This window comes from Nyctereutes procyonoides, unplaced genomic scaffold (assembly GCF_905146905.1).
Source record: "Nyctereutes procyonoides isolate TBG_1078 unplaced genomic scaffold, NYPRO_anot_genome, whole genome shotgun sequence".
NCBI classification, from domain to species: Eukaryota; Metazoa; Chordata; class Mammalia; order Carnivora; family Canidae; genus Nyctereutes; species Nyctereutes procyonoides.
This window is the reverse complement of record NW_026575133.1, coordinates 7,552,894-7,577,853: the sequence shown is the minus strand read 5'-3', so window position 1 is coordinate 7,577,853 and position 24,960 is coordinate 7,552,894. Positions and strand designations below refer to the sequence as shown.

Here is a 24,960-nt window from a genome sequence, read left to right as displayed (position 1 = left end):
AATCCCTCTTCTATGAATAAGGGAACGAAGGCTTAAAGAAGGGAAGTAGTCTGCTGGAGGTCGAAGGGTCAGTTAACAAATACTTAACAAAAGCCTGCAAGTGCCAGGCATTTCTCTAGGCCCTGGGGATTCCCTGGAGAACATATACCTAATAATAATAATAATATAACTAAATATACAGGATAATTCCTGTGATAGAGAGTAAGGGGCTTACACAGGGCTCTCCAGAAAAGTGACATCTGAGTCAAGACCTGAATATTCAGGAGTCAGGCCATTAACAACCCTGGGAAAGAGAGCTTCAGTCAGGAGAAACAAATGGGAAAGCCATAGATTAGTAGGCATGCTCCAGGACAGAAAGGAGGCCATGTGAAAGACAAGGACATACAGGGTTTTTTTAGGTCATGGTAAGGAATTTAGACTTGAAGCTGATTATGAGAAGCCCTCAGATGTGGGATATATTTTGGAAATAGTGCCAGCAGGAATAGATATGGGTTAGATACGGGGTGGAGGGGAATCAACATGTTAATAGGAATGGGATCAAGATATGCTTATCACTGTATATAGTATATCCTCTTGAACTTTTTTTTTCCTCTTGAACTTTTTTTTTTTTTTTTAAATTTTTTATTTATTTATGATAGTCACACACAGAGAGGGAGAGAGAGGCAGAGACACAGGCAGAGGGAGAAGCAGGCTCCATGCAGGGAGCCCGATGTGGGATTTGATCCTGGGTCTCCAGGATCGCGCCCTGGGCCAAAGGCAGGCGCTAAACCGCTGCGCCACCCAGGGATCCCTCCTCTTGAACTTTTGAAATGTTTCCAGGTATGTACAATTTTTTAATCCCTCCAAGAAGTTGTTGTGTTTTTTTTTTTAAGATTGTATTTATTTATTTATTCATGAGAGACAGAGAGAGAGAGAGAGAGACAGAGGCAGAGACACAGGCAGATGGAGAAGCAGGCTCCATGCAGGGAACCTGATGCGGGACTCGATCCCAGGACTCCAGGATCATGCCCCGAGCCAATGTCAGGCACTAAACCGCTGAGTCACCCAGGGATCCCCCTCCAAGAAGTTTTTAAATGACTCTAAGGATTTGGGCCTCATGGCGGTGGCCTCATTTGAGTCTGCATGGTGATACCATTTACCAAGAAGGAGAGAATTGGAGAGAATTAGATTGGGTAGGGAGATTTTTTGGTAGTTCTAAGTTAAATCTTTTTTTTTTAATTTTTATTTAGTTATGATAGTCACAGAGGGGGGGGGGCGGGCAGAGACACAGGCAGAGGGAGAAGCAGGTTCCATGCACCGGGAGCCTGATGTGGGATTCAATCCCGGGTCTCCAGGATCGCGCCCTGGGCCAAAGGCAGGCGCCAAACCCCTGCGCCACCCAGGGATCCCCAGTTCTAAGTTAAATCTGACCTAGCTCAGCTATCCCAGTGGAAATGTTGTGAAGACAATCATATATATACAGATTTGGAGGAGGTTTGTACTGAGATTATAGATTTTGGAGTCATCAGCAATTACATTCCAAATGGTAGAACTGAGATTCAAATCCAATTCAGAGTAACCAATGAGTCCCTGATCCCTCCATAAAACCAGAGGGCCTCTCTGATCTAGGACTTCCATCTCCTTATTCCTCATTGGGGGGCTAATGTGGGCCCTTCAAGGACAGAGCCCATGTCTTAAGTACTTTGCATTCCCTCACATGGGAGATCATATGTTGAATGAATGAATGCTGTCTGTCTGACTGAACAAACCAAGGCGAAAATGATTTTCAAGCCCTAATCCTAAATTCTATGCTTAAAGATGGTATAGAGAAACAATAGAATCTAGCTGGCAGCTGTTGGAGGGTCCTTCTCTGGCTTTCTCACCAATACCCTCCAGGATAATCTAAAGGATTCTTTACATTCCTCACCTTTCTAGACCACTCCCCTTAACTTGTAAGATATCATACTCCTGGTTTTTTTTTTTTCTTGTCTTTCTAACCACAGACTTCTCCAATTTCCTTTTTTTTCTTTTTAAGATTATTTAGTTATTTATTTATTCATGAGACAGAGAGAGAGACAGAGGCAGAGAGGCAGAGAGATAGGCAGATCCATGCAAGGAGCCTGATATGGGACTCAATCCCGGAACCCCAGGATCACGCCCTGGGCCGAAGGCAGGCGCTCAACCTCTGAGCCACCCAGGCATCCCAACTTCTCCATTTTCCATCTCATAAATGTTGACAGTCCTCAGAGCCCTGCCCTCCATCCTATTCTCTTACTAATCTACCTGGAGCCTCTCCTAAAGCTTTATTACTGTCCTTATACTGATGGCTCCCTACTCAGTATCTCCAGTCCAGAAGTTCACCCTCCTGGTGGCAGATCAGTGTAGTCAACCATGCCATCCACCCAGATGTCTTACAGGCACCTTGATTTCAATGTATTGAAACCTACTTTTTTTTTTTTTAAGATTTTATTTATTTATTTGACAGAAAAAGAGACCACAAGCAGGGGAGCTGCAGGCAGAAGGAGAGGGAGAAGCAGACTCCCCAAGGAGCAGGGAGCCGGATGTGGACTCAATCCCAGGACTCTTGGGAGCTGTAGGCAGACACTTAACCGACTGAGCCACCCAGGTGCCCCAAATCTTAACTACTTCTTAACATTCCCATTTCCTCACTGTATCTCTAGCCTGGATTATTTCAGTAGATCTTTTTTTTTTTAATTTTTTTTTATTTATTTATGATAGTCACAGAGAGAGAGAGAGAAAGAGAGAGAGGCAGAGAGAGAGTCACAGAGAGAGAGAGAGAGAGAGAGAGGCAGAGACATAGGCAGAGGGAGAAGCAGGCTCCATGCACCGGGAGCCCGACGTGGGATTCGATCCTGGGTCTCCAAGATCGCGCCCTGGGCCAAAGGCAGGCGCCAAACCGCTGCGCCACCCAGGGATCCCCATTTCAGTAGATCTTAACCAGTTTCTCTGCATCTACCCTTACCTCCCCAGTCATTTCTCAATATAGTAGCCAGAGAAATCTTTTAAAAATATGCCAGAATGTGGGGCACTGACGTGGCTCAGTTGGTTAAGTGTCTGACTCTTGATTTGGGCTCAGGTCATGATGTCAGGGTCATGGGATCAAGTGGCTCCTAGGGCTTCCGCTCAGCCAGGAATCTGCCTGAGATTCTCTCCCTCTGCCCCTCCCCCTGCTCACTTTCTCTCTAAAATAAATTTTAAAATCTTTTTTAAAAATGTCAAATTGTGTTACTCTTCTGTTCAGAATCTCCCAATGGCTTCCCAACTTCAACCAGAATTAAAGTCAAAGTTTTCTAATTGCCTGCAAGGCCCTATACAAGCTGCCCTCTGTACAAATGATCTCCTGTTATTCCCCTTCTTTTATTCTGCTCCAGCCACACTGGCTTCTGCTTTTGTTCCAATACACCTGGTGTGTCTCTCCTACCCCCAGGGTCTTTGCAGTTGCTCTTCACTTTGCCTGGATCATTCTTCCTCCAGATGTCCCTATTGCACACTTCGTCTTGTCATTGAGATCCTTTGCTCAAATGTCACCTATGCAGCAAGGCCTTCCCTGACTTCTGTATTTAAAAACACACCCCACCGTATCCCTCTCTCTCCTCCTCTGCTTTATTTTTTCTCCATAGTACATATATCCATGTACTATGTATTCTATTTTAAACAAATATTATCTATCTCCCATCACGAAAACATAAGATCTGTGAAAGGAGGAATTTTCTTTAATAATGTTATCTCTGGTGCCTAGAATGGGACCTATAACATAGTAGGTGCTCAATAAATATTTGTTGAATCAATGAATGAGTGTCATTCTCTGTCCCTACTGCTTCCACCTTAACCTAGGCCTGCCAGGTCCTTGCCTCTAATCTTGCTCTCTTTCAGAATATTTTCCATCCAACAGGCAGGGGAATGGTCCTCAAATGAAAGCTTCATGCCTTAAACCTTAAGCAAGTTGAGCTCTACAAATCCCAAGAGTTTGGGGGCTTTTGCCCTTGTTGTTCTGTCTGCCTGGAGGGCTTTTGATAATAAAGCCTTTCTTCTTTTACCCTTCTAGTATCCTTCCGTTTTGACTTAGATGTCACTTCTTTCAGGAAGCTGGTTTTAACCTCCCCAGTTGGGTTGGGTACTTTTTCTATGTCCATAGCATTGCCCTTTAATAGGGGTTACCACTAACTGAGCAATTACCATGTGCCGGGCATCTCAGGCATATTATCTCATATAATCCTCCCAAAACTCTGTGAAGTGAGTATCTGTTTGCAGACGAAAAAACCTGCCTAAGGTCACACTGACAAGTGGTGGGGTTAGGGTAGGATAGAAGGCAGCTGACTGCCTTTCTCTTCTGTGGCTTTTCCTTACAATTGTTTCGTTGTCTCATTTCCCCACTGCACTACATACTCCTTAAGTCTCCCAGCATATAGCAGAGGGCCTGGCATGCACTTGTTGAAAGAAGGAGTGAATGAATGCAGACTGTGGATACCCACCAGCAGGCATCTTGCCCCTTCCCCCATCCTGTCCTTAGCTCCCTCCCCAAGACTTCCTGGCAGCAAGGAGGAGAGGAGGGGACTGGGTCAGTCCCATGGTGCTCCCACAGAAGGGGCCTGGAGATGGTTGCTCCTCCCAGACCACATCCTGACCTGCCTCCCCCATGCCTTTTGTGACAAATCTCTCCCTTCCCTGGCCTAGCACAGCACTTCCTCACCCCCACCCTGGCTTCCCCACCTCTTTGATGCAGCCTGCAGCTGCCTCAGTGCCTGGCAGGCTGGGCTGACTCACTTCCAGCTGCATTCTCCTTCTGGTTAGGCCAGTTTGGCAAATCTCTTAGGCTCCCTAGATCCATGGCTCTGGAGCCTGTGGGTTCTCCTCACCCAGGGCCCTGACACTCTCCCACCCCACATGGGGCAGAGCAGATGCCTGGAGGAATGTACAGGCCTTTTGGAGGCAACATGACATCACATGGCAGATTTCTTCCCTCCCTAAACCTAGGGTGGGGTCTCTGCTATAGGCCCAGGAGCCTTTTTCCAGAAATAACCTCAGCCTAGTCCTGTCTCTTGGAGCCACCTAAACACAGAATCTTGCTATTCTGTACTCTCTGGGGCAGGAGCTTCACTCTGCCCCTGGGTCTTTCTAGGCTGGTCAGATGAGGAGGATTAGATAATAAGCCCTTCCCTCCACCCTGCCCCCCAATCTCCAAGGGGAAAAGAAAAGGGGAAGGGGTGTGGCCCAGGCCATTCTGTGATTGTCAGTCTGGCTCCAAATCCTCCTAGTTCCCTTGCTTTGCCTGCCAGAGTGACTGCCCCCCCCCCCCACAGGACCTGCCCCACTGCTCCAGGGGCCAGCCACAGTTCAGTAGGAGGTCACAGGGGAAGGAGTACTGACCTCTGCCTGGGGAAAATCCCCCAGCTACAGCTGGTTCTCAAAGAGGACAGAGTGCCTTCATAAGAACTGACACCCTCCTCCCCCTCCCTTCTCATGATACCCCCAGGACTTCTGCCACTAGCCCCAGCAGAACACCCTGGATGCTACAGTCCATCCTGAGGACTAGGAGAAAAGGCCCTGCTGTTCTCCAAGACAGACAACCAGGCCTAGCACGGAGGGTAAGAACTCGGGGAGGTCTAGAGGTCTGTGGGTTCTGGGAACCCTTTCTGGGTGAGGACATCCTCTTGCCTGCCTCTAAGATCCCAGGCTGTTGCCTTCTCCTCATGGGGACTGGGCTCTGTTGTGCCATGTCAGGCCCCAGAGAGACAGGAGCTGGGTGATCTACTACCTCCTCACCAAGGCCTTGGCCCAGAGGGGCTCACAGGAAGGGAAGGCTGGCTTGTGTGTCACCCAGTGGGTGTGACGGTTCTGAAGCTGCCTGTCCATCCCACCACTACCAGGTCATGGGTTAGGAGGTTGAATTTCTATGTTGAGGGGAGTGGCCATCACCTGACCTGAGCTGGAAGGGACATAAGAACCCTAAAACTAGAGGGAAGGAAGGCCCATCTTCTCAAGGGGAAAGGGCTTTTTGAGAAGAGAGAAGAGGAATAAAGAGGGTCTTGACCCACCCACTCCTCTCCCCAGACCTGTTCCTTGCTCCCACACCCCATGACCTTAGAGGAATTTAAGACCAGTGAAAGGGAGCCTGTCTCTGCAAAGTCATTTCTGCATGACTCTAGAGTCACCAGCTGTGTGATCCTGCTCCTTGGCACCCCCTTCACTCCCAACAAGAGTCTTTGGGGACCTTTCCCCACCCTGGCTTCTTTCTAAGTGGCTGAATCCAAACCCACCCCCTCAGCCAGGCCTCAGGCTTGCCACTCCCCTACTCCAGGCATCCAAAAAGGAGCACAAGATCCAAACTTCTGCAAATATGTTTAATGCACTTAGATTACACAGAGGAAGAGGGAGCAAGAAGGAAACAACATCTAAGTGAGTCACCCAAAAATTCTTACAAAAGTCCCAGGCTGGGTGCAGCCCCCAGGAACCGAGTCACTGTCGACATTAGAAACTAATATAAAATTTTATAAAAGTCTGCTCATTGCAGCATTCAGGTACTTGTACAAAAGGAAGGCTCTCTCTATAGGGTTCCTGACTTGTAACAGGGACCCAGGTACCTCACCTGGCATGGAGGACCTGGAAGCCAGAGAGGAAAACAACTGGATAAAAAAATACAGTCAAGGGAGTTCTCTGCTGGTTTGCCCCATAGGGGCATCGACCTTCGTAATTTTTTCCCCTGCTCTCAACTCAATCTCAAAACTCAGTCCCAAGACCCTCTGTGCATTTTTTAAAATGCTCTAGCCCTTTAGACTCTTCTGAGGCTTCCTAGTCCCTTCCCTGAAGCCTGGCCTTTGGAAGAGGAAGAGAAGGGCAGGAAGAGGCACCTGCTCCCTGGCCAGACCTGAGACCTTGCATGAGACACTACCCCTCAGAATGACAGCTGGGTCTGCAGCCCTCTTGCAGTCCACCCTGGATCTGAGGAGTCCAAGAGTCTGCCATATGTAGGTGGCAGGCCAACTGCATGGGGGAGCCCCTTCCTCTCAGAAGCTTTAGCCAGAGGGACTCAGAAGGAGGGGGGTAGGACCGGGCAAGCCACAAGGGAGAGAGGCAGATTTAGAGAAGGAGACTTCTCACCTCCCCAGCTCAGTATGTCAGGGCTCCTGAAGAGCTGCAGGGAGGGAGAGAAGTGGTACATTTAGTGAGTACTCACTCTATGCCAAAGGCCATGCTGGGCATGCTACACGGTAAGCCTCACTTGGTCCTCAGTGAGGGTCCCCTCTTGCCAGCCAGCAGAGCCCCCTCCCAGAGGAACCTCTAGAAGGCCTGGTCAGAGATGGTGGATGCTCTGCTACTCCTCCAGAGCCAATGCACCGTAGGGAAATGAGACAGAGGCCTGGCCCCAGCTGGACCTTGGAGGTTCCTGACGTCATAGGACAGGAAGGGGCCACAGGTTTCATGGACTCACAGTCTCAGAGCTCACCTGCTTCCTGCCTGCCTCCCATACTGATGACAACACTTAGTTCAGAAAATACCTCCTCCCCACCAGCCAAAGCAGGCAGGCAGAGGCAGGTCCCCAGAAAGAATTTGCGGAGAGGCAAATCAGGGTGGCATGGAAAGGACACAAGCTAATGGCACCTCTCTGGCCATGAAACATTAAATGATAAGAGCTTCAAAAGCAGGGATGTTGTGATGGGCAAAGGCCAGAAAATGTCCTTTTGGAAAAGTCCTTGGAGCAGAAGGCACAGCTACTGCCAACATCAGTTCCAGAGGAGCTTCCATCTTCATTGGTGGAGGCCTAGAGCCTCTCTCTCCCATTATTCCAGGATGATCCACCTTGAAGCTCTGAGTTTGATGGAGTTAACTGGGTAGCCCTGAGAGTGTGTACAGAGAAGCAGCCAGGGCCTTGTAGCCCTTTGAAAGTCCAAATCTTGCTCCCTGGAGAGCCTGGCCACTGCCCTCATGACCACTGGAGGCAGCTCTTTGGCTGAGTCTCTCATCAGAGGGGTCTTGTACCCCAGGGGCCACCTATGGCACTGTTGTGGTGCCCATGTGGGTGGCAGGTGCAGACAGGGCAGTGTCTGGTCCTCTGAGCCCCCTGACAGACCAAAGGACTTTGTTTTGGAAAGGCCTGAAGGGAGATCTTGAAATAGCAGTCCCTAGAGTCAGGGGTGAGAGGGCCCAAAAGGGAATTGTTGATTCAGGTCAGACAGTGGTGGGAGACAACCCAAGAGGAGCCCCAAACCCACAGGCCAGAGATAGGTCTATTTCTGGGAGGAAGACCATGAGATCTGCAATAGTGGGGCATGGGACTATGAGACCAGGATGCAGGAAAAGAGGCCCAGGGAATGAAATGGGGCATGAAAGACAAGAAACGAATGGACGCAGGGAGGATGAGGGCAACACAGTGCAGTGTTTGCAAAATCAAAGTGAAGGACATGGTGAGAGGTTGGTTTTTTCCATTTTTAATATGCCAGAGTCTTGCAGCCTGGAGGCTGGGAGGCCTAGGGTAGGAGGGAACAGGACAGGAGCTGGAGACCTAGCCCCTGAATGGCAGGTGGGGATGGTCTACGTGGTGCTGGGCCTCACCCTCTCTCAGGTAGACCTGGATGGGTGGACAAGGCCTGGAAGAGGAGGCTGGGGTTACCAAGTCTCTGAGACCATGGTGGTCCTTGAACTTTGCCAGGGGGCCTAGTCCATTTGAGAACCAGCAGCACCTCCTCTTAGCCCCAGCTAAACTGGGCTGAAGACTGCACCGGGACGCATCTCAGCTCTCCCCCCTTCCCCAGACTCCACCAGGCCCAGCTGGGAAGAAAAGCCTGTGAAGCTGGCTCCTCTGGGGCTCTGGGCTGGCAGGCAAACACTGGCACCATCTCTGGTGGTGGCTCATGGGGAGACAGCCCCAGGCCCTTGTCTGAGAGAATGAGAAAGTTCATCTGGGAATAAAGTTCTGTTTAAAAAACATTATATACACGGCTTCTGGACATCTTTGAAGACCAATAAAATACCATCCGGTTTCTACAAAATAAAATAAGGAGGAAGAAAACCAAACAGGATCGGAGGGATTGTTCCGTGGCCAGAGGAGCTGGCCTAGCAAAGGCTTCCCAGAAGAGAGCTGGGCAGTGTGTGCACCGGCCGTTCCACTCCCTCCTGCCGGACTGCGTGGCAGGGGATAGGTGAGAATGAGGCCTGTCTCCACCTACGGTCACATCAAAGGTCCAGAGTCAAATCTCAAACCACAACCTATGGCAGCAGCAGGAGGGGAAGGTTTGCGTTTGCCCACTCCCAGCCCAGAGGGCTTGGCCGGCTGCGGGGGTGAAGCCCCTGAGCTGCAGGTGAGGCAGGTGCGGTGGCTGCGCAATCTTCCTCATACATGTCCTTTTATTTGCGGGAATCTCTTTTACGCAGTTGTTACACTGGAAGCAGCTGGGCTCTCCCTTGGCCCCTGCAGGGCCCAACTCAGGCTAGTGCAGTGGACTGTCGAACACCACATCAGGCAGAATGGAGACTTTCAGCTTCTTTTCAGGCCAGCTGTACTCTTTGGGAAGTTTGAACTATGGAAGGGAGCAAGCACAGAGCCAGAGTGTACACAGTTAGCAGAACTCACTGCCTTCTTTCCAAGTTGCCTAAAGAGATCCCAGAGCCCTCACCTATGTGCTGTCCCCCAGGTGCTAGGGGCAAGGGAGGCCAATGGTGCCTGGCTTCGATTGCAAATGCTATTCCCAGGTGGGTGGCTGGGGTTAAGCTGCTGGAGTTCCGTGACCCCTTCTTTCTCCTGGCCCTGCCAATAATTAACTGGGGTTGGAGGAGGCATGTTTTCTAACTCTTTCTTGACTGTGCTGACCTCCCTCCAACTCACTTCCTTGGTTCTGCCTCCGGCCACAAGCATGTAAGGAATCTGCTCCCTGAGGCCCTGGGGCTGGGGGCTGGGGGGCAGGGAGGAGGGTGCAGATGCTAGAGGGAAGTGGCTTGAGGTCTGGAACTCTGTGGTCCAGGCTCTGCCATGGCTTTTCTTGCAGAGGCTGGTGCCGAAGGACCCCGGAACCCGCCCTCTGTGGCCTTTGCCAAAGGGTCCAAAGGGAAGGAGGCCCTGGCTCGGCCTCAGTTGGGGAAGAGGGGCCAGACAAGGGTGGCTGAAAGTGATTTCTTGGGCCTGGTGTGCCCCCATCCTGCTCCCCTTTGTTCAAGCTCATCTGTTCCCGAGGGTCCCCAGCCTGAGCATGGTGCCAGTGGGGGCCGGGGAAAGCCCACATTCTTCCTACTCCAGTCCAGGGATCACTGATTTGCTTACAGTTCTGTGTCTCAGCCTTTGGTGTGGGGTGGGGGAAAGAGGCTGCTAGATCTTATTTCCTCTGTATTCAAGGACCTTGCATGTGGTCTGGCACACAGCTGGTGCGCTCACGCTCACGAGATGCTCACTGACTTGAAAACAGGGTCTGCCTCTTATGACCCCTACTGCCTCAGGGCGAGGTGAGAAGTCAGGCCAGACTGGAAAGGAGGGAAGAACAGGGCCCTCAGCCTGCCTAGAGCTGGAGCTGGAAGTGGACAGGCCTGATGCTTCCTGGTTGGCTCCCTCTCCCTCCCTCTGAAGGGGAACTTCTCCAAGCCAGGACCAAAGTGGAGAGTGAGGCAGGGTGTGGGGACAGCCTCTGGACAGAGAAGCAAAAAAAAAAAAAAAAAAAAAAAGTCATTTTTAGTGACCTACTTTCCTAAGCTCCCCCTGGCTCCTGTCCCTCCTGCCTGGACTGTCCCCCTCCTACCTCAACACCCAAGCTCAAAGCAGCGGTCTGGCGCAGCACCATCCCAGTGCGACATGGCCTCTCCGGAAGCACTCCTGGGCAGCTGGCTCTGGTCTGACTGAATAGAAGCCAGGCCTCAGGGATCAGTGACTCGAGGGGGTTGATTGGCTGGCATGGATCGGGTACTTGGTGACTTTGGAATGTATAAATTTGAGTGAACTTCTGAAGCCACATCCCAGAGGATTGAGGTGACCTCAGGCTCTGAGGAGTTGCTGTCCACCTGGAGACCTGGATAGGGTAGTCTCACCCTGTGTCCTCTCCTCCACCTGGTTGATGTCAGAGGCCACCATGTGATGGCCCATGTGGCCCTGGGAGCACTGGCAGCTGTAAGCTCCAGCCCTGGATGAAAGCTAGCTCCTACATGGCCTCCTTCTGGCTTAAAAGGCTGGCCCCTGTGTGTACTCCCCCAGACACACTTCCCGGCAGAAAGGGCAATGGAAGGGTCTGTCTGTCTCTGCCACAACAGGCAGGGGAGGGCCCAGAAGAGCTCTCCAGAGGCCTGGCTAGGTTGCTAATGTTCCACTAACCTATGGGGCATTGAGGCCAGGAAGGCTCAGATCCCACTGGGGTGCTGTAGGAGGCTGGGGGAGGGGAAGGGACTTTCCAGAATGAGGTAAGTCCCTGCAAATGAGGATGCCAGGAACAAGGAAGAAAAACAAAGGGGATTATGGGCTCCATTCCTGCACCCCAGATGAGTAGCCAAGGAAGGCACAAGCCCCCACCTGGCCTGCCAGCATCTCCGCCTGGAAGAGGCAGACCCAGAGGGGAGAGCTCATGGCTGGAGAAGGGAGGAAGGAGACTGACTCCTGGGTGGCCTGAGGCAAGAGCAGGAGTCCCTTACTGCCCACCAGAACTCCCCAGTGGAATGTTCTCTGGCAGCAGGCGTGGGCTTTCTGTTCAGAACCTGCCAGGGAACAGCAGGGGCTGGGGAAGAACTACCAGCCTGAGGGCCCTGGCTGCCTCCTCAGTGAGGTTCTCAGGAGCCGCCAATTCAGACAATTTGCTGAGTGTCCTTATAACAGGGTGGGGCAGGGGGTGGTGGGAAGCCAGAAATAAGCTGTTTAACATCCCCAGGATCTCCTTTCTGGCCCATCCCCACACCTCCGGGACAGACAGACTGAAAGACACACATGGGCTCCTGGGGATTGGAAGCCGCTGTTAGAATGAAACAGGCTTACTTCCTCCGGAGAAGTCAAATCTTCTAAGTCCTCCAACATTTTCTCTACAAACTCTTCAGTCAACAGAATCTGGGAAGAAGGTACAAGACAAGCGTTTATGATTATTTTTTAATATATGGTCTTTTTGTCAACTGCCAAGCCACAGCACTTTCTTCTGGCCATGGAGTAGATATGAGCCTGTTTTAGGGACAGAGAGAAGTGCTCGAAGCCTCTCCCAGACCGTCATTGTTCTCCCCCACCTCCACCTGCCTGCAATATGGCTAGGACCAGGGCAGAGAAGGAAGGGTGTCAGAGGACAATGGGGAAGCAAGGCGGGGGATGTGGGAAGAGAGCATCGCTGGGCCCCAGAAGGGATATGAGTCCCTGTTCCAGCAGTCTGCGCCTCTTGCACGCTGCAGTGAGTAGAGGGGGCAATGGAGAAGCAGGCACTAGGCAAGAGCCCCATGCCCAGCGGGGCTCACATGCTCCCCCTTACTCCCAACTTGGTAGGACAAAAGGAATCTGTTTGGATTTGGAATACAAGCCATGTCTGGAATCTGGAAATGCCCCGGAAGGTACATCCAAGAATGTCTGAGCTGGAGAATTTGTGGAGATTATGCACCAACCTCTCCCCTTTTACAGACAGGAAAGGGACTCTCAAGTCCTCTTTCCATCTGTAGCATCCACACTTTCTCAGGTCGGAAGCTCCCAAACCCCTGCCCTGCTGACCTCATTCAGCCACTGAGTTCTTCAAAACTTCAAGAACCCTCTTCTGCAGGTCACCTCCCAGCTGTCCCACTTCGCTGTTCTAGTCTGATGCCTCATCACCTCATGGCCCCACTATTTAGTGGGCACCACCCCTCCCCTCTTGGGCATTCCTCAACCCAATGGGCCATTTTCCCAATGGCTCCTCTGCCCAGGCTGGCTCTGCAGAGCCAGGCCAAGCTCACACCAGGCCCAGGCTGAGGATGTCTTTCCTCTTCCCTCCACCTTTCTCCTCCCTGTGCTGGCCCAGGGGGCCTCCTGGCCTCGGCACCAGATCCTTCTACACCTCCCCCGGCTGTGGCTCCACCAACTTCTGGTTTGCCTCCTCCAGCAAACTCTGAAGGCCCTGGGTGAGGCACAGAGGGGGAAGGACAATGAAGACCAAGGTGAGGGACTCCAGTGAGGGAAAGCCCTCTAGAAGGATGGGGATAAAGAACTTGAGAAAATACCCCTCAGGTTCTCCTGGGAGTTGTCCACTCTGGTAAGTGGAATATCTATACATCTAAAATACAGTCAGCTTGTGAGATTAAGTGAAATGGTGCAGAAGAGCAGCAAGCAGGGTCTCTGGGGACCCCACAGGATGGAGGACTCCAAGGGAAGGAACCTGATGGGGTGAAGGTACGAGCAAGGAATGAGAAGCCTGAGTGAGGAAACCGCCGATATACTAGGCATTGTGCTGATGGCTCATGTAGCTTATCTCCTCTAGTCTCCTCCCAGATGAGGAAACTGAGGCATAGGCAGGTTATGTAATGTGCCCAGTGTCACATGGTTTGTGAGTGGCTAAGATAAGACCATATCCCAGTCATGTCTGGACTCTAAAGTAGTGCCTGAGGTATAGTGTCCACATCTGGGGCTCTTCCCCACACAGCATTTATGCATTTATTTACTCTTCCACTCATCTGCCCACCGATCCATTCAATTCCACAGCACTCCCTAGGCGCCTCTGCTAGGCCTGGCCCTGGATGGAGCCCCAGGGACACAGGCATGAGAGCAGTCCATACTCTACCTGGACATCCACCCTTTCTTGGTTGACAGGGAGCCAAAGAATGTCTCCTTCTCAGGCTACAAGCCAATAGTCAGCAACAAAATAGCTCTGACCACTGGCTCCCATCTCACCAAAGGTTTTTCTGTTTGAGGAGCTCAAGCCTCAAGTGAGGACAGAAACCAGATTTAGATGGGCAAAGTCAGTCCAGGGAGATGCCCACCTGAGGTGGCCCCTACCGCCCCCCTTCTTCCTCCAAGTGCCCCAGGTGGCTCCTTCCAATCATGCCCCAGTCTTCCCACTTCCAGAGCCCTCTCTACTCCTCTTACCCCAGGGTTTTGTCCCCCCCTCCCCCCCGTCAAAGTCCAGAGTTTCCCTACCAGTTATCACCAGTCTGCTTGAGTAGCACAAAAGTCACATTCATATTTTTGGCATTTCCGGGGCTTGTTGCCATCTCTGCAAATGCTAGCACAAACACAAGCATACCTAAAACCCAATTATATTACAATGGCTCCAGTCCGGGCCAGGCTGGGCTGATTTCTAACCCACAAATAATTTAGAGGGAGGGACTTTCTGCCAGAAAGGTAAATAGGCCTGGGACTGTAGTGCTGGGGCTGAGGTAGAGGGGAGGGTTCCCAGGGACAGCGACCACCCAGTGAGACACCAGAGAGCTGTTACTTAACAAGGGGAAAGGCAACCCCACCAATGCTGAGCTCAGTCCTAAGCCAGTTCCTCTGACAAAGGTCTGGAATAGGTAGTGGAGAGAGGGTATGTTATGGTGGCTTTTAGCAGAACCACCACCAGTGCACACCATCTGTGTGTGGACTCATTTTATACTCAGCTGGGGGAGGGGATGGCAAGACCAGAAAAGTGGATAAACCCTGGTTGCTCCTCAATTTTCACTTTTGGTGACTTGCTGGTTCCTGCTGGAAACTTCACATCATTTTAAGAGAATTGAACAGAGAAAATTATACACAAGATCTGCATGATATTAAGGGTGACATTCCCTGCAAAGAAACACGACAGACTGTCATAGCTCCAGGCATCTAATTTAATTTCCTTTGGGAGTTAAACCTTAGAAGCTTGGATTGAACAAACAGGCCCGTTCTTTGTATATTTCAGACCTGGAGCTGAGAATGTTAACAGATCTTATCAACAGGACACTGGAGATAGACAACTGTGACGGAGCAGCTCCTGGGCGCTCTCCTGAGCAACAGACGCGCCGTTGTGATGCAACTGTGGGAAAAGCCTGTGCAGTCTGGGGCTTGAGGCGCTGGAAACTCACTGTGTCCCCATGGGGCTGCCTGGTTCTGCCACAAATAATAACAGGATGGTTACGATGCCAGTAGTAATGGTAACACCACCACCAGCAGAAGCACTAATTCTTCCATGTGCCAGGCACTGGGCTAAGGGCTTGACTGGCATCATTTCAGTGAGCCCTCCTGGCGGTCTTGCAGAGGAGGTAACTGTCACCCCCATTTTGCAAATGAGCAGGTGTTGAGAGGAGATAAGGCTCCTGGACTTTAGAACAGTGATCTGACCCCATTGTGGTATAGGATACATTCTTCCGGCCTGGGGAAAACACCCCAATTCTAGACGCCTTATATACTCAGGACTAACTCTTCTCTTTCCTCTGATGGGGGAGGTGAAGGTGACTTTGGCTTCTACCAATGGCTGAGAGGACCAGTCATCCCAGCCCAACCAGCCACACACCTCCTCAAGAGGAACAGCCCTGCTCACCTCAAGAGGGCTGAAGTCCTGAGCATCAAAGGCACCCAGCTGCTCAAAAACCAAATTGACCACTTGGAAAGGAAGGCAAACCATACCCAAAGATCATGTCCAAGTGGGAACAGCAAGGCACATTTACAGGCCAGCTTAGTAAATGCATACATAAGGCAACAGTTACTCTAGCCCAGAAAACAGCAATAGAAATAACAGTAATAATACGGAAAATGACAATACTACTCAGTAATGTCTGCACTCACCAAGAGCTGGGCATAAAATGCTTATGTTTGTGCACAAATAGCCTGTAGAGGGAGGAGGCTCTCTAGAGAGCAGCTAACTCCTCTGGGAATCTTCTGAAACTATGGAGATGTCATCCAGACGTTCTAAATCGGAATACCCCGACAAGGCCAAGGCACCTGCATTTTTGAGGCACCCCAGGAATCGTGGAGTGGAGAATACTCAGACACACACGGGGGCGGGGGGGTTTGGGCACAGGTTTAACCAACAGAGGTGAGTTGGTGGCTGCAGCTTTACCATCATGTAACTGGCCAAGCTGTGAGGGGAACAGTGGCTCCCTGCTCCCCACCTCAACCTCCACTCTTGGAATCCAGACCAACAGCCTTCTCCAAGGTGTTCACACCAGGTGCCTTAGGACAACCAGGCTGGTTAGTGATGAGGGAGGGCTGTCAACCATCTCCCAATTCCCCAGGCCCCAGCAAGTTCCAGAAGGAACCCGAAAAGTGATCTTTTGTGGTGCCTGCTCTGGGCAGGCTCTGCGTGCTGCAGGCAGAAGCCCAGCTGCTGCAGATCTGATTCAAATGTCTGTGGTTGGTGCTATTTCTGAGTCTGCAAACAGCGCTGACAATGCCCACTCCTTCCCCTCGATATGACAATCCACACTTTGTCCGGGGCCCTGTTTGCTCTTCGTGTTGACACGTTGTTCTTGCTTCCCGACAAGTTTGGCTTTCTTTTTCCTTCTCTTTCCTTCTTTCAGAGGCGGAAATGTGTTGTTTACAGGGTAGGGCCTGCCAAGGAACTGCTCTGGTGCCCACAATGGCCAAGGAGGAGGCAGGATGAGGATGCAGTCCGGTCTGTGTACCCCCAACTCCAATGGGTCAGACGAAAGCCAGAAAACAGCTTGGAGACCCCCCAGACTTGGGAGCAGAGGTGTGTGTGGCACACATTCATTTCCTGTTCTCAGTGGGTGGTGAGAAGTTGGCTCTGGTGGCCAGGAGCAGGCTCAGACTCCTCCTGCTCTGGTGCCTGGCTGATGAGGGCACAGTGGGCCATTACAGTCTTCTCCCCAGGCACAGTGGTGGGATTTAATCATATCTGGGTGTAACCCTGGATAATGAGGTTCCATGGCAGCCCAAGCAAGGGTCTCTAGGGAGAACAGGTTGTGGCCAGGTTCACCAGTAGAAGGAGAATCAGTAGAGGCGCTGGAGAGGATCTGCACAGGGCCTGGGCTAGGGACTGCCAAGTGTCTTCCACACAATGTCCAAATGGGTGGATGGGGACAGGAGGAGGTGGGGACTTGTCCAGAGGACAGTGGTGAGTCAGCCACCAGGCTAGGATGAGAGCCCAGCAGTGATTCCCAAACTTGGCCTGGAGTGGCGAGCCCACTCAGGACAGCAGCTGGGCATCTTCTCCCAAGCTAAAGCCTCCCATCAAGGCTGGTTGGGAATGGCTGGGAATGGGGGTGCCACCTGGGTGAATTGTCAGACACCACACAGCTGAGAAAGCATTGCGGGGCTTAAAAAAATATTCTCATATTTGGTGGTGTGACCTCTGGGGCAGACTTCTCCCACTTCAGATCAACCCTAGCTGGGGACGGATGAACGACTCAGTCTGGGACGGGCTCCTGCTCAGAAGACTAACAGCCCAGTGTTGACAGACTCAAGGGAGAGAGGCTTGTTAAAGCTACCAGGCTATGGAATGCTGGGGGAAGGTGTGCAAGAAAGGATGTTGGCAGGCCTCCCCCAGGATCTGAAGACCCTCCTGCAAAGCTTTGGAGTTGGCTGACAGGCCTTCCAAACTCCACAAGGATGAAAACAGCAGATGGTAGGGCAGATGGAGTCAAGGTGTTGACCTCCGGAAACTGCGAAGCCTATAGAATTGGAGGATTCCTGCCTTTCCAGCTCCTCCAGGAAGCAGGGAGTGTCCACTGAGTTCACCCTGGGGTTGCAGACAGCCCTGCCTTTCCGTATGCTGGGACCTGGGCTTCCTTGGGGCTGGAGAGATGGGGGGAGGAGAGGTGCAGGACCAGGAGAAGGCAGGTGCGCAGGCCTGTTTGGGGCCACTCCACATGCTCCAGTGAGGTCCCCGATTCCCTCTACCTTTTTCTTTCAGCCTCTCCTCTGTCGCTCTTCTCTCGTGCAGGGTGTCTCTGCCATGCCTTTTCCCCAAGAGATAACAGGCCTGGGCTGGTAGCCAGAACAAAGTGCCAGGGCTGGGCGCAAGGGCTTCCAAGGCTGTTGAGGCTGATGTAAGAAAGTCATCCTGGCCCTCCTCATTCAGCTGGGATCAACAGGGAGCGTTCAAGTAGCAGCCAAGAAAACAGAAGTCTGGAGCTCTTCATGTATGTGGGCCTGCTGTATTCAGCTCCTTCCTACTCCTTCTGTCCCCAACAGGCCTGGTACACACAGGGGCCAAGGAGACACCCCTGCTCTTGGGAGAGTGAGTGAGAGACTCCTGTGGGGGGAAAGGGTCAGTCCCCTGCATGTTGGGGAACCCCCTCCAGAGGGGCCTGGCACCCTTCTTGGTCCAGTGGAGTGGCCCTTCCTCAGTGATGAGCCTGACACCAGGCCTCCATGAGGTCCTGCAGACTCCTGGTAGACCAGCAGCGCCACAGGGAGCCTGAGAGGCCCCCAAGTAATTATAAGCCTGGATTCCCACAAGCTAGGGAGCTGCCTGTAACCACAATGGCAAGACCCTAAAGGGGAAGGCAGGCTGGCAGTCAGAAGCAGAAAGTGCTGACTGCTTTGGGGGTGGGGAGGAGGGCTGCTGTGGGTGTTGGCTCCATGGCTGAGGACTGGCTGGGGGCAGAGGCAGAGGGTTTCCCAGAGCTCCCTGGAAAGGGCCTGAGAAACCCCTCGGTGAGTTGAGGGTGCATGCTTGGGGAGTGGGGCCCCAGCCAGCCTTCCCGGGAGCTCCCCTGTGAGCTGGCCCATGGTGGACCACACTAATGAGCCCATAACACAGGCCTTTGATTAAGCAGCTCCCAGCACAGCAACTTTATTGAAACATGCCGAGGCAGCGGCTGGTTCCCACCGCTCTGGTTCCCTGGGCAACAGTGCATGGGAGGGGCCATGCCCAGTGCTTCGTTGCCTGAGGGGCTGCCCAAGGGTGAGGGGAATGGGCCTGGGAGCACAACACCAGTAGCTCTGGGATAAGGGGCCCTGGGACTGGGGTTGGGGTCAGAACTCTGGGGGCACGGAGGGGCAATGTCACATCTGCTGAGTCCTTTGGGGGCCAGGGCTCCTGGGCTGCTGAGAATGGAAATGGTGAGCATCCCTTCCTCAGGGTAGGAAGGTATTCCAAGAATGGCAAGACTCCAAGGACAAGTTCAGAGGTGAAGATATAAGATGTAACAGGGGAGAATTTCTTCTTGAGTTTGGAGAGTCTCTGGTCCCTACTTTCCTAAGAAAATGTTCTTGAACCTTCAATACACATAAGTGCTACCTGAGGGACACTTCTGAGACCTGTGAGCACAGTCACCTACTGGGAATGATGACCTGTGAACTCGGCTCTCAGGGGATGCTGGGTTCTCCTGCTGGGGCCCTACCTCCCCCTTCCTTGTCAGTTCTGCCCAGGTAGGAGGCAGCCCTCCTCCTCTCCATGGAGGCAGCCTGGCTTTGGAGGACATAGCTGGGGGTGATGGGGAGGTCCTTTCCACTTGTGCAGTCCTAGTTTCAAATGTTACACTTCAGAGCTTTTGCTACAGTAACTACCAACACCACATGGACAGAACTCTAATGTTACCAAGTGGGACTTTTAAAATGTATTTATAACTTTATGGTTCAAAGTAATTTTGTTATGAAACAATGTAATAACAACAGTGGAAAAAGGCAAGATAATTTATGGAACACAATATTCCTAAAGCACTAGCTTCCATTTCTACCTCGTTCTGTCTGAGGAGTGTGGTTGGTGTCCTTTGTTTGCTGTTTGTTTTAATTAAGGGTTAGTATTTGGGTGGGGGGAGGAGGGAAGAGGCCCAAAGGAGGAAAAATTCAGCTGCAAGCTCTCTCTCTCTCTCTCTCTCTCTCACACACACACACACACACACACACACACACACACACACGCCCCCCCCACGCCCACATTACCAGTAAGTATGCTTCACAGACCCCCCAGACTGGGTTAAACCCACAAAATCAGCATAATTCCCTTCCCCTCTACTATAACCACCCCTCCACACACCACAAACAAGGCATAGTCAAGTTGTGCATTAGGAACAGATCCCCTTTCTGGATACTCCTGAGAGAGGTAAGGTAGATGTTCTTCCTCCCAAATGCCAACAAAGAAAAAAGGGTGTTGTTTCCCTAATATATCTGGGAGTGTGCTGGACCAGCAAAGTACCCATTAGAGACCTGGGACAGGGTGGGGGCTGGAAGGAGGCCTGTGACTCTCAGGCCCCAGCACCCCACTTGGCAGTGTCTCTGAAGCTGTGCTCCAGCCAGAAGAGCAAAGGAAGCACAGAGTGTTCTGGACAAGCCAGCAGGTTTCTGTGTAGAAAACGTTTCCACTAGGAGGAAAAGGAAAGCCATTAGATGAAGAGAATGGGGAGGCTCTGTCGGCTGAGGCCTGTTCATCCCAGCCCTGGTCCAGGTCCACATGCCCATTTTCTAGGAATTCTGGTGGGATTTCCACCGAGCCACTTAAGAGTGGCTTCCATACTTCCTCCTATTCTGTTCACTCTTGGTTTCCTGGACTTTGGTTTATTTAGGGTGCAGAAAGTCTCACATCCCTCAAATCTGGATTTCCATGGAAAACCAATGGCCAAGGCCTAGAGAGTCATCCCTGGTGTTGAGTGATGGGAGGAGAGGCCAGGAAGTGCTCTAGAGCTGATGGGATAGGGAGCAGCATTCACACTCCACAAGGCTTCCCATAGCTAGGCCCTCAGGAAGGGAGCCACCAAGAGCTGCTGAGGGAGGAGAAGGAGGGGAGGGAGAAGGCGGGTGCGGGAAGAGCCCACAGAAAGAAGGTAGGGACAAGAAAATGAGCCTTCTCACTTGTAACCAGGGTCCATGGGCTGCGTAAGGGTGCTCCTCAGTGGCAAAGGCGCCTTCCACTCCCGTGGAAACGAATGTGATGGCCATGTCACCTGTGATACTTTTATATGTAAAGTGCCGTCCATGCAGGAGTCTGCCCCTGGGGGTGGGAACACAGAGACAGTGAGTGGCAGGCCCCGGCCAAAGGACAGGGTGCCCAGCAAATGCCCTCCTGCCTGCCCACCTGCCCAACAACAGGGGACTGTAACTGAACATGTTCATTTCAGCACCTTCCAAGGGAAGCCTCTCATAAGCTCTCTACTGTCATTCCTCCAAAGTGCTCAAAGCTAGCAGAAACATTAGATCAGCATTCAAAGGGTCTGCAAGGGAGTGGAGTACACCTCCTTCATGTCCTGGTGAGGAAATTGAGGCCAGAGAGGGCAGTTAGCAATGTGCCCAAGGTCATGCCCAGAACTAAGAGTGGGATCATGTCCCCCCTTTCGAGGGTGAGGGTGAAATCTCCTAAACATATTTCCCAAGCCCCTGGGAGGATGGCATAGTACCTTCACAGCACAACCCCTGTGTCCAGGGCAGAGTCGTCCACCAGCTCCTGGGCTCTCCCATAAGATTAAAATGGCTAGCCCCAAGGCCACAAGCACGCCTCAAAACAAACCAATAACAACAATAATAATAACAACAACAATAACAATAACAACAACAATGGCTGAAGCCAAATGGGGTCACTCTGAGGGAGCCAAAAGAAGTTACTGTTAATCCCCAGTCTAGAAATACACCTGGGGGAAGGGCAGGCAGGGACAACCAGGGAGGCAGAGATGCCAGTCAGTAAAGGAAGTACCACCTGCCCTTTGCTTTCTCAGGCTGCCTCAGATTAACCCTTCAAAAGTCCTGAGCTTGAGCCAGAGAGGGAGCTGGGGAGGAAATGGCTGGGGTCCTGGTGGGGGACCTTGCCAGCCCCCGTTCATTCAAACCACTTGCTATCTTTGCCCTGCTGCCCGGGGTGGCCAAAGCTGGTTAGCATCCAAACTTCTTTCTCAGGCTCTGGGGACAGTGGGAAGGGACCAAACCAGGGCAACCCCCTTCTTCCTTGTCACTGTTGTCTGAGTTTAGAGTTATTCTGGTCACCTCCCTGCTATAAAAGTGAGGATGGAAACCCCAAGGGCTATGCAAGAAGCCAGCTGAACAGATTAGGCCAGTACATCCCCAAACAGAGAGCTGAATTCTGGCCACAGGGCTAGATTTCTGGCACTGCAGACAGCAGCAGAAAGGACACAGCTGGGCTTCTCGGTCCCTCAAGGAGTCTGTTGTGCTGGCCACTGGGTTTGGGGGAACTGAGTGTTTTGCATGGGAAAAGTAACCAGTGGAAGAAAATAAGAGTCCAACCCACTGGAGCCCCTGCCCTGATCCCCAGTGCTACTGACCCTGGGCTTGTGGAACAGCAGGGGCATCTGGGTTTGCTAGGCCGCTGAACTCCCTAAGGGACCATGGTGGAGGGACACCTCTCTGGACAAAGGAGTGTTCTTCAGCACAGTGGGGGTGACAGGCTGGCTCAAGAGTCCACAGCTCCCCCACCGCAGGCCCAAGATGGAATTGCCTGACCACCTCTCCTCTCTCCCAGGATCCCTGGACTCTACCCAGGGGTGGGGGAGAAGGCTCCCCGAGAACAGGCTGTGTGCTGCAGGGCTCACCTGAGGCAGAGGGGAATGAGAGCCCCTGACTCCTGGTTGAATTTCAGATGCACACTCTCCAGTTGTCGTGTGCGGATCAGCTCGTGGGGAATGATGGCTGTGGAGCTGTCACTTTCCAGGCTGTCTTTGCGGCTCCTATGAGGCAAGCACAGGAGCAGGTTCAGCACAAGGTCAACACCATCGGGAGGAGCAAGACAGGAGTCTTAGGCTGGGCTCCTGAATAATGACAATGATGGTGAGTGACCACGGTGGGGTGGTAACAGCAGCCACCATTCACTGTGTCCTTGCTAAATGCCAGACGTTGTGCAAAGCACTTCTCACTGACTACTCCTCTCAACATCCCCAGGAGGTAGGTACTAATCCCTTTTATGGATGAGGAACTGGGGATCAGGGAAGTTAAGGAACTTGTCCAAGTCACCCTGTCTGAGAGTTTGGAGCTGGGATTTGGTCACAGTTAGAATGTGCTTTACAGCCTCATCTTTGGCCAACACACTTCTATAAAAGTTTATGTCACAGTGGCTTATTCTTCCCCATACAGCAGCAAGAGCATCTGGGAGCCCTTCTTCCCCTGCCCTGGAGCCTCGGTTCCCAAGTTCTCCAAAGCTGGAGTGCTAGAGTATCAGGAGGCATGGCTCCAAGAGTTTCCTTCCAGCTGACCCTGAAAAAGCTGTGACTTTCCGCAGGCTCTGAGCATGCACACTCCTGCTAATGGCCAGGAGCTGCAGTGACATACACATCCTTCATCTGACCAGGAAATGATACAATCCTCAGTGAGGGGGTGGAAACCAGACTCTCAGGAGTCAGACTAGTGGGCCTGGCTGGGCAGCAGAACCAGGCCACCATCCTACCGGGTTTTGAGGCCCCAGGAGCCCTGTACCAGATTTCTCCTGACTGTGGCCTTGGCTACAGTGAGTCTGTCACTGCTGTCTCACACTCCCTCCTGTCCTGCTTCCCACCAACAACTTATCCCACAACCGGGCCATGGGATCCCTTTGCAATCTAAGATATGCTCTTTCAAATTCAGCTGCCCCCACTGACAGCCTCTCAAATCTGCCTCAGCCGGAAATGAGGGTTACCCACTGATCCTATTCAAAAGGCCGGATCCTAGTTTGGGCTGTGAATCTCAGAACAATTCCCCAAGTGTCCATCAAAATACTGGGTGAGAGGCTCTAGTTGTTTATCATTCAGGAGGCAGGAGCCATCCAGGATGTCTAGGCTCACAGTCAGACAGCCAGTGAGGGGCAGGCCCAACCTCCTCACACACTGGCGGGGGGGGGGGGGGGGGGGGGGGGTGGCAGGGGCGGGCACTGAGTGGCCAATAAGGCACCCTGACAGGCAGAGAACCTCCCCAGAGGGAGGGTGTGAGGTCAGCAGGCAAAAGGATGGAGGGCCCAGGGCCCTTTAGAGGCAGTGGTTTATAAAAGCCTCTAAGGTAATGGGGACCCTTCCTACCAGCTTGTGTGGATCTACTCCAGATACAACTGCTCTTTCACAAAGTGGTCTCTTCCTCTGGTTTCCCAAAGCAAATTCTGAAACTGCCCTTTGCCCTAGCTTCTCCTTTGACAAACCCTTTCACAAGACCTGTGAAGGAGACAAAATGCTATGGCCAAGAGGGTCATGGAAGTTCAAGACTGGAAGGAAACTCTGAGGTGATTTAATCTACTTCTTCCCTTCACGAAAGACAGCTGGTGACGAGTCCAAGGCCACAGACCTGGTCTGGGGAAGGCCAGCATGGGAGCCTAGGACCTCTGACTATATCTCTTTCCCTAACACTCTGGTTGCTATACCTCCCTTCTGAGGAGGGAGACAACACACACCATTTCTCAGTGGGTGCCATCAGGGCCCAGACAAAAGCAGAACTCAGAAGACAGGCACCCTACTCTGCTCCAGAGCAAGGAGTCCATAGACTCACTGGACAGTGAGCTCCCCATGTATATTCTATGGTTGTCCCTTCTTTCACAGATGAGGAAATGGAGGCTCAGAGAGGTGAGGTGATAAGCCTGAGGTCAGAGTGAGTTTAAGGGGAAGAGCCTGGGTGTCATTCTTAGTGACTGCCCCATGCCACCTCTGACAATGGGCCCATGTAGAGACATACCAACATGTGGCTGAAGGGGGCTGAAGCCTGGCCGCCAGGCGGGGCCTCAGAGCCCATGGGGCCCACTGGAGGACCGCTGCCTCTCTGGCATAAGCAAAAATGCTGATGAATAGCAACTGAGGTGGGGGTGGGGAGCTGAGAGAGAAGAATCAACAGCACACAGGGCTAGAGACATCTCACGCTGGAGGGAAAAATAAATTGTTGAAAGTCAGCTAAAGTCACCTTGGTAACTGCTACAACACACTCACCCAGAACGAGGACATCAAACCCAAAACTGCAAACAGCTTTAAAGAAATGGAAAAGAACTTAATCATCTGAAGAATTAATGTGACAAGTGCCCACATTTACACCTCCCACCAACCTTCAATCATTTGAAAACGTACTTTAATCTTTTAAGAGAAAAAAAATTGCAAAATGCTAGATCTGCAATCCTGGAGCTCGGGTATTTCCGGCATGCTGCTTCAATGGAAACGCTGCTGCTACACACACACACACACACACACACACACACACACACACACACGCAGGAGCCCAGCTTTCTGCTGATTTGTTTTTTCTGG

The 24,960-nt window shown here is 52.0% G+C and overlaps 1 protein-coding gene across 2 annotated transcripts in view; it reads right to left on the bottom strand.

Annotated features, from left to right (window-relative positions):
• Positions 1 to 6,327: 6,327 nt before the first annotated feature.
• Positions 6,328 to 24,960, bottom strand: part of SUFU (SUFU negative regulator of hedgehog signaling) — a 121,590-nt gene continuing 102,957 nt past the window's right edge. For both annotated transcript variants that reach the window (XM_055346342.1, XM_055346343.1), the window contains exons 9-12: positions 22,306 to 22,440; positions 20,621 to 20,759; positions 11,939 to 12,007; positions 6,328 to 9,515 (exon numbers count right to left, since the gene is read on the bottom strand). In XM_055346342.1, coding sequence (XP_055202317.1) covers positions 9,426 to 9,515; positions 11,939 to 12,007; positions 20,621 to 20,759; positions 22,306 to 22,440 — 433 coding nt within the window. In that variant the 3' untranslated portion in view covers positions 6,328 to 9,425. The remainder of the gene's footprint in view (positions 9,516 to 11,938; positions 12,008 to 20,620; positions 20,760 to 22,305; positions 22,441 to 24,960) is intronic.